The sequence below is a fragment of the Lolium rigidum genome, chromosome 2 (genome assembly GCF_022539505.1).
Source record: "Lolium rigidum isolate FL_2022 chromosome 2, APGP_CSIRO_Lrig_0.1, whole genome shotgun sequence".
NCBI classification, from domain to species: domain Eukaryota; kingdom Viridiplantae; phylum Streptophyta; class Magnoliopsida; order Poales; family Poaceae; genus Lolium; species Lolium rigidum.
Genome location: NC_061509.1, coordinates 199,556,775 through 199,566,662, shown reverse-complemented (window position 1 = coordinate 199,566,662; position 9,888 = coordinate 199,556,775). Strand labels below are relative to the sequence as shown.

The 9,888-nt window shown below is 42.7% G+C and overlaps 1 protein-coding gene across 1 annotated transcript; it reads left to right on the top strand.

The window, feature by feature from the left end:
- Positions 1 to 1,298: 1,298 nt before the first annotated feature.
- Positions 1,299 to 4,626, top strand: LOC124690465 (QWRF motif-containing protein 7-like). Its single transcript, XM_047223850.1, has 6 exons — positions 1,299 to 1,763; positions 1,843 to 2,026; positions 2,798 to 2,853; positions 2,967 to 3,056; positions 3,183 to 3,290; positions 4,308 to 4,626. Exons 1-6 carry the CDS (start codon positions 1,299 to 1,301, stop codon positions 4,362 to 4,364), a joined length of 960 nt encoding a protein of 319 aa, XP_047079806.1. The 3' UTR covers positions 4,365 to 4,626.
- The last annotated feature ends 5,262 nt before the right edge of the window (positions 4,627 to 9,888 follow it).

Below are 9,888 nucleotides of genomic sequence, written 5' to 3'. Positions count from 1 at the left end.
CAGCAGGGGCGTCGTTCTCGGCTGCTACAAGGCCTAAAATCCGACCTACCAAATGGCCACAGCCCAAATCTCCACGGGGCCAAAAAAATTTCCCTGCAGGCCACCAAACAAAGTCGCTTTTATGGCCCATGGCCCGTCTTGGACGCGTAGGGGGCTTCTTCCCGCTGCGCCAGTGATGCAGGAAATCGGTCCAGGCAACCAAACGCGCCCTTAAGGATCAACTGTTGTAATGTGGTGCACTGCACACGTTTGTTGGATGATGTATCGCGTGCCATTCATTTTGGACAAAGTGTTTGATGACAAATAAAATATGATGTAAAAACAAACACCGAGCGAGGCATAATGAAACATAGTTCATAATATTTGGTTATAGGTCGGAAGGGATCCAATCAAACATGGTTTTCCTCGCTATCAATTAGAAAAGACCACTAAATAACACATTACAAGTTAATATTAAGTACTCACTACACACTTCCTAATTAATTACTACTACTCCAAATTTAGTAGTAGTAAGTACGTGCTCACTGCACTCAGTACACATTAAACATCCTCCTCGACGTTAGAGATGACGATGACATCGGCGACAGCTGCTCCACCCTTCCCGGAGCTTGATGCTCCGTCTTCTAAGGCCTTGCGCCTTGCCGCGCTGGCTTCCCAAATGCGCCGAATCTCGTCCAACTTTTCGACGGGAAACTCCCGGACAGTGCAATGTTTGATAAGATAATCATGGGGCAAAGGATGATGCGATTTGCGTGATTCGTGGGACGTCGGACAATGTTTTAGCGGTAACGATGAGCAGTACTTGAACCCTTGGATGTTGGTTTCATGGCCAAGATTTGTTGGATGGTCCTCCTTTTGAATCTTTTTATATCCCAAAAGATACCGGTCGCAGGATGGGAGGATGGGCGTGACGGCCTCTCCTTCGCCCGATTCTGACTTTTTCTGAAAATAAAACCAGTCACCTAGAAGTTGCCACGCCCTATATTGGTAGATACTACCGTGAATTGTATTGCAATGGGGTAGTTCGGAGCCACAGGGACGTGCGAGCTTCAGACTACAACACCAATCGTACGAAAATCAAGTGCCTAGTAGCTAGGTTCAGGAGTGCCTAGCAGCCTAGAGCAGTCCCCACTGTAGCTAATCCGACAACAAGAGGAACCTGCACATGCGTTTTCGCTCTCAATCCAGGCCTTGGCCTTTTGAACCCCGTCTTGCCGCCGGCACCTAGCTAGCTTCCTGCTTCATGCCATATAGTAGTAGTATCTGTTAACAACTTAACATCGATCGTATTCGTCGTCATGGACAGAACCCCGCTCCACCCAATGGCGTCCCCTCAGTGCGTTCCTCGCAGCACCAGCTCGGCGTCCCGGGCCGCGCCGGCCTTCTCCACCGCCAACTTCGTGCGCTCCCTCCGCAAGGCGGCATCCTTCGGCTACAGGAAGACCGGCGCCGCCGGTGTCGTCGACGCCGTGGGCGCCACGCGACGACACGGCGCGGGTGCCACAGTGATGTCATCCCCATGCAGGTCATCTCCTGAGCCGGGCTACGCTACGAGGCGGAGCCGGGGCACTGGGGAGCCGGAGGACGCCGGGAGAAGATCGGGCGTGCCGGGGAAGATGACGACTACGCCTAGCAGCAGGGAGGGGGCGCGGAAGGAGGACGCGGCGCAGCGGGCGCGCGTGCTTGCCGCGAGGCTCCTGCAGTGGCGGTTCACGAACGCCCGACTGGAGAAGTCCATGGCCCGCGCCACCTCCGCCGCCCAGGTGAGCCACGCTCACGCACGCATGCATGCCTCGCTGCGCATGAAGTTTCTTGATATTAACCGTGGCGTGGTGCATGCAGAAGAAGCTGTTCTACGTGTGCCTGCGCGTGGCTGAGCTGCGCAACATCCACGCGGCCAAGATGATCGTGGCGCAGCGGTGGCGGCAGAAGGTTAAGCTTGGAAGGATCCTGCGCACGCATCAGCTCCCCCTCCTCGGGACATGGGAGCCCGTCGGGGAGTTGCACGCTGGCGCCGTCGGAAAATAATCCTATGAGACCGGGTCTATGGACCCAGCAATTTAGACCAACTCCAGAGCGTGCCACGTGTGCTCGTGAATCTCAAAGCAGGCAGACTTCTTCTTCCCCAAATTATGTCAAATCTTTGTCGCCGCTCAGCCCTGCATCTGGGATTTTTTTCTGCTATAACACGAGGAGGTAGTGTCAGCCCGACATTAGATTGGAGCAATGGCTGGCCTAACCGCCGCATCATACAGCGAATCAGCGCCAGCGGCATAACTCGTCCAACATTAGCGAGGGATGGCAGTACATGCGACCCTGAGGCCTGAACCACATTGATGCGCTTCCTCATAATGGATTCCAGGACGTCCATTCTCCATGTATAACTAAATCAATGTTTGCCCAATTACCATCAGCGTGACTAGTATCCATACCGTGGCATTGACAAAGCTCTCTACCATGGCCGCACCGGTTAAGATCTCTCCATTCTTACGCGACCGACAATTTAGGGGTCGAACAACCAGGACTACCTAGCTAGGCAGCGGCCGCACCATGGCAGAAATATGCTGCGGCAATTTAAGGTAGCAGCCATCCAGGGCAGACTGCATCGGCTAAACTTCGCCGGACATTAACCAGAATCACATCAGAACTTGCGAGAAGGAAATTCCAATGATTTGGGGAAGAAGAGGTCGACTGCTTTGAGATTGGTGTGCACACGTGGCACGTTCTGGAGTGGGTCTAAATTGCTTGGTCAATAGACCCGGTCTCATAGGATTATTTTCCGGCGCCGTCCTGGAACTCGGCCGCGTCCTTTCCGCCGCAGCCGCCTCCCTCCCCTTAACCGACGGAGCCCAAGTAAGCCTAACGAAAAAACATAGGCTTTTACTTCCCCTACCTCCGGCGTCTTGGAGCTTCAAACACGTCGGTTACTACTTACAATTGCTACGTCTACGTACGTACAATTGCAGGTCAGGCTGGAGCTGTTGCACGAAACCATGCTCGCTTGCGTACGCGCCATGGATGAGATCGAAGCCAATGCCGCCATGTTCTATGCTACGGTACGTTCGCGCGCGCGTATAAACTATAGCAAAATGCATGTGCAGCTGATCTCTGACCGGACGATCATGGGTTAACTGTCGTTTCGGCCCCTAACGTTTTTGTCTGTGCTAACCGGCGACGTTCAGGGTGGCGTGACGAGCAGCGCCGCCGGCGAGCTCGCGAGAACAATCCGGCAAGAGATCGCGGGGCTTGAGGAGGCCATGCGCCTCTCCAGGATCGTAACTACCTTCCTGGTGGGTGAATGTTCTTTTTTGGTTTTGCGCTCTTGCTTATTTTGTCAAGGAATGTTTCTCTCGCCTGTTGTTAATACTACATGGCAAGCGTGGGTAGCGATCCCAAATTCTTCAGAAACATCTGGTGCTGTGGAAAAATACAGACCGACAGAGGGCAAACAGAAACATACCGTGTATTACTCCCTCCTTTCTAACTTTCTGTTTAAAATAGCGGGCTATAACCTATAGCCGTGGAGATTTCTGAAGCTATATATAAAAGGCTATAGCAGGGCTAAGATCATATATGCAATTTGCTAAATAATAGGAAAAAAAACCAATATTACGGCAGCATATAAATCGTATATATTATCAATAATTCACAAATACCATAGTAACATTGTCACATAAGAGATGCGCATAACCAAAACATAGTTCACATAGTTATGTCAAAATATAGTTCCTAGATAGTAAAAGATATAGTTATGTCCAAATATTACAATAGCAGTTCATGATATAGTGGTGTTCATAAACTGGGCCGCTCAGAAAATTTTGGATCAAATTTTTTTGGGCCCGTTGAGCGGCAAAAATACCGCTATTAGGTAAATTGGGGCTAAATAGTTATAGCCGGGCTATTAGCGGCTATTTTCATTTAGCATTCAAAGGCTCCAGCTGTAGCCACGCGCATCGCGGAAGGCTATAGCCCGGCTATAGCCGGGCTATTTTAAACAGAGCTAACTTTATAAATTTAACTTTGAAAATAAATTAACTTTGAAAATACCAAATACATATAATATAAAAATATAATTTTTGATGGTTCTAATAACTATGAGTTAATGTTGTACTAGATGTTAATATTTTTTCATACATTTGTTCAAAGTTTATAAAATGTGACTTTCACTAAGATTAATATACATCCTAATTTACAAAGGAGAAAGTATATATATGCATGTCGGCCAGAAGTGCATGGCGGTGCACATTTGAGTTTTCACTATACTTATTAGCTATTATAGTGCTGAACACTTGGGCTTGTATTTTCAGGTTCAGGAAGTGAGCCTTCGAGCAGATTTAATACAAGCAAAGCCCAAGATTGACTAGTGCTTGGCATGGCCGGGGTCCGTACGCCGCCCTTTGATCACCAGAGCAGGGTGCCATCATTACGGGGATAACTCATCATAAACAGGAGATGGCACCCGCCGGCCGGTCCCAAACTGCTAGTTTCATGTCAGCTTGTCGGAAATAAATTAAGTTATGACCATCAGGAGACAGATGAGGTGCATGCGGATCTCTGTTGCTATAGTATTTCCTTGCTGCTAGCGATCAAATTATTACGTGATTTATCCATGCGTGTGTACTGTAATTTGAGCATGTATAATTACGGAATTGATCGTAAGATGTTCACAACTCGTATATGAACTGAATGTTTTTTTTCGAAATGGTGAACTAATTTATTTATCTGACCGGCATGCACAATTAAAATTGTAATCTTAATGCTTAAGTGGTGACATAATTGCCACTATAGACCTAGTTAAAACCAAGAATTTTAAAATATAGCACTCACAAACCAATGTTCATTGTTTGCCCGTCTTCTTGTTATTATGGCGGCAAAGGGAGATCGAAAGATGCTAGGGCCGCGCTATGGTTCACCCATATCGCTCCAGGAAGCGGGGCACCAACATTTTTTATCCATGCATTGTGGTGGAACATCTTATGATTTGGCTCTTAGTTGCCAATGTCTAGTAAGGTCCTTATTTTCTTTCCACTAGTAGGGATAAAGTTTAGAAGTAGCATGACGAGATTGGAATTAGTGTTGTCACCTGTGATTGTTACTAGTGGTGTGCCAGATCATGTCACTAGTAACGGGTGTGCAGGTAGCCACATGGCGACTAGCGGTACATAAATTAGTGGTGTAACGTATGGCTACACTACCAACATCTTCCGGTGGTGCGCATCCAAGTTGCCAAGTAACCTATTATACAGAACACTAGTATATTTTAAGGAAAAAATGGCGGCAACATATTTTTGCTACCGTGACAACGTATTTTCAGTAGTAAAATAAAAAGCTTAATTAGTTTTTAACATGGCCGAATTTAAAAGGAAATTGGTTCATCATCTACAAAATATAATCACTCACTTAAGACTAAAATTGATACACAACTTTTTTTCATGTGTCACAACTTTGGAAGTGTTTGAAAGTACCAGATGAGCTAGTATCACATGAAGCGTTAGAACTTCATTCAGACCTAACCTATGTAGAAAAACCAGCGAAGATTCTAGAAAAAAACTAGAAGAGGCTTAGAAATAGGGCAATCAAGTACTGCAAAGTATAATAAAAACATCATCTGGAGCGGGAAGCTACTTGTGGAAAAGAAGAAGACTTGAGAAAATTTTATCCCGAATTATCTAGGAATCACAATCGTAACTTCGGGACGAAGTTCTCGTTAAGGCAGAAAGACTGTAACATCCCATCACTTAGGACTAAACAAGGGGTAGAAGTTGAATTTCTGAATCAGCATCCATGCATTTGAATTTGAGGGGAAAATTTTTGCACCTAAAATTAAAACCTCAAAATGATTGGAATTATTTTCGAATAATGACTAGCGTTAGGTAATTAGTGGTTTGTGATGAATTTCATTATGACCTTTGTTGAAGTTAAGTGTTCTGAGGGAAACAATTTTAAATTAACTCAAATTTGAAAAATTAGAAGTTCAAATTTGAATTTCAAATAAAAGAAATACTTGGATTTCAAATTATAAATTACATGTCAAGTACAATCACAAGTAATACAAGAATAGGGATAATATACTTTTATGAATATAACACAACATCACATTGTCTTACAAAATTATTACATTACAAGAATTAGAAACAAAAAAAAGTAAACCTAAACTACTCCTAGCTACTATTCTTCATTTCTTCTCTTCTTCTCTTCCAAATTCCTGCAAGAATGCAAAGAGGACAACAAGAATAATAAGTGACAGTCAAAAGTAATGATCCTAGGGTAATAAACATCACCTCGCTGACCGGATCCACAACAGCTTAGGATCAAAGCAACCAACCGAGCTCATAGGCAGCTCACACAAATGTGTAGATGCATGTATTGTCAACTAAGGGCCAACTCTGAGGCAGTATAAAAACATTCTAGTAATGTTTATTTGCACAAGCAACCATAGCTATCGACCAAGAACACGAGAACATGCCAATGTTCTAGATCACCAGAGCATCAGGAGCTAGTCCAAATCATCCAGAAAGTATAGACACACCAAAATTTCCAAGCCAGCACAAGAACATGATCACATAGCTGGAGCTAGGAGGAGCAGGCTCAAGCTAATAAGGAGAAGATCCTCAAAACCAGAAGTTTATCAAGATGAAGCACAATCATATATCGTCTACGAGTTGGAGTGAGGTATACCCAAATCATGGATTGGATCAATATGATCTATATCCATCAACAAAAAAGCATCCAAATAATAGAATGATCAAATAGAAGTGTTTGGTTGACTTTAACGTCATTTGGAAGTAAAACCAACTAAAAAATCAAAACTAAAGTGGAATAGAACTAAAGAGCGCCAACTCCGTTAGCTCAAGATATACTTGGATAAGAAACTATAAGAGAGACTTCCATAAGCATGAGCACAAGAAAGTAGCTCAAGAATATCCTATAGCCACTAAAGCCACCTAGTTCAATCAAGTTTCACAAACGATCAGTCTACGGGTTTTTATCCAAGGGCATTTATATTTAACCCATCTAAGTTTCTACACATTTAAAGGACATGAGAAGGCCACAATGGAAATCAAGAAGATCACCTACTATAACCGTACTTAATCTGTTTTAAAAACATTGTAATCCATTTTTATACCAAGCCTAGATTTCCAAAGCCTAGACCAATCTATTATAAGTCAATCAATATCTTAGCATCCAAGCTATTATAAATCAAGGCAAGTATCCTAGCTATTATAATTCAATCCATATCTTAGCCAGAGATAAAAGAAAGCATTCTCTACTTCCCTCCATTAATAAAGAATTAAGGAAGAGAATGTAGAAAATGTCGAAACTTTATCTAACACATCAAGGAACCAAGTAACACACTGATAATGATAAGGCATCTGCAAGTAATAAATGATAACTTTTAACACAAACACATACTCAAACAGAAGCTAATTACAATAGCAACCCTAGGGTAGAACTAGGAAGTAAGAGTTCAATAGATTTAAAACAATTAATCCAATTACATTTAACATTAAACAAAGGCAACAATAACCATTAAGCCAAGCAATGCTAACACAAACTAGTGTATTAGCCATGATAGAATGGGATCAACAAGTTGTGGCAGTACATCAAATCCATGAAAAACACATGGAAATTTACTGAGTCGCAGACAAGCATCAACAACCACAAATCCCAAACTAGGAATACATAGAGTATATGAGCATTGATTTAACTGACCAAAGGAACCTAAATGGAACTAACCATAGTCACAACTAGTTTTGCAGATTGAACCAGAGAGCATAGATCAAAGCAGAGATGGAGGCTAGGGTGAGAAGAGGGGAGAAGACATCTTACCAGTGCCTAGGTGAAACATCATTTCGTCTCGTTAGTTGGTGGTTAACAACACTAGTGAGTATTTAACCATGTGCTAGGTTGTGTAGGGTTTATTATATCAATATCACAAGACCGTTGACCCCTCAAAAAGGTGAAAACAAGATTTTCATGAAGACGGTTTTCCGTAGTGGTAATAGTGCTCTCTGCTGCAAGATCCAGTCCATCTACAGGAGTTGTCGCTGGATAGGTAGGAGAAGTAAAACCAAGATTTTCATGAAGACGGTGTTCCTAAACCAATAAAAAAATTAGAAAAATTAGGCATCATTTATTCATATGATCAAAAAAAATATCGATAGAAATTGAATGATTTAATTACACAAACGTGTACTGAACAACCATGATGCTTGTTGCAATAAAAGGAGCCCATAAGTGTATATTACATTACTTGGTCCATCTGCCTACAAATTCAAGTCTTGAAACCTTTTGATCTGGCGAGAGAAATAAGGCTATTTTTCCCGATTTAGCGTTTTGTGCGATTCAGTGAGTTGTTAGCAGGAGTTCCTATTTGGAGATAAAAGTGTGTAGCTTTAGCAGGAGTGCTCTGAATCTTCTATATTGATGCTATATCACGCGCTATTTTGAACTTTGGGTATGGTTCATGTATTAAGTCATAGAAAATTGTTGAAAACATTAGAGAAACTCGTTCTATTAGTTAATACTCCATCCGCACAGGAATAAGTGTGCGTTCACCTTTGTCTTAACTCACTATTTTTAAAACTTCAACCAGTTTCCCAAAAAAATCAGCATTTGTAACATCAAATACATATCACTAGATCTATCATGAAATATAGTTTCTTAATATACTAATTTCATATCAAAGATATTGATACTTTTTTCTATAAAGCTAATCAAACTTAGAAATATTTGACTTAAAACAAATGGAAGTGAACACTTATTTATGGACAAAGGTAGTATGGTCTAAGAGCATCTCTTGCAGATGCACTAATACAATCCAACCCTTACAATTCTAGATGATATGTGGTTTTGGGCCATTTTTGGCCCGAGAAGAAACTGCAAACTTTTTCCCGGTTCACCCGAAATCTATTTGCGAGCATTACATCTTAGCCGCACAGGGGAGGGGGACTCAATCCGCCTCAGCCACCGTCCCACCTGATCTACCACACATAGCTCGTCAGGAGGCGGCCATGTAGGCTCCTCCACGTCTCCATAAAATTCTTAAGTATGTCATGAAGAAGTGTTTATCATCGACGAAGGGGTACACATCTGAATTCACCTGTGAAGACCTACATGACCGACCTTGGTCTATTTTGGCTCACCACTGCTCTAATTTCACTGAGAAATCTTCATTGACCTAAAACTTGCTATGTATATGTTCAGAAAATATTGCAACATGAACAACATATTTATGAGACACAAAAGAAAACACAGGTTGTGCAAGCCGCGGCTGGAGGATATTGGAGGTGGAACCACAAAGAATAATCTGTTCTTATTGAAAATCTTGAGAATAATGTCATCACTATGGAGAAAATCCGGAGTCTCCGGATATTTTTCCAGTTTCTTACTGACATATGGTCCGCTAATCGCTTGTCACGTGTGTTGTAGTTGGGCGGAGGTTCCGGTCGTCCCTACGGCCGATGTGAAAGCTTATTTCAGGAGCTCAATTAGCAAGAAGTTGTATGTTCCTCCTTTCTCTTTCTTCTCTCTACTATAATTGTCTTCATCCATCTTAGTCTAGTCTGCGGCCCTGAGGCTGATGATGTTCTAAGAACAGATGTGTCAAAGGTAACGCTGAACTTCATGAAGAACACCAAATACAACACATATATTCACATAGACACGCAGATAACCAGTCACCGAAGTTGCAATGTTTTAGTATTGGAACAATCATCACAGATGTTGATACTTCTTTATCAACGGCCGGGAACATTGAACATCTTGTCTCGCTAAAGAATAATCTGTTCTTATGAAACACAGGCCTAAGCTTCAAACATGGGCATCAAACATACTTCATCTGTCCCATGAAAAATGTTTGTTTCATGGGATTGAGGGAGTATCAAG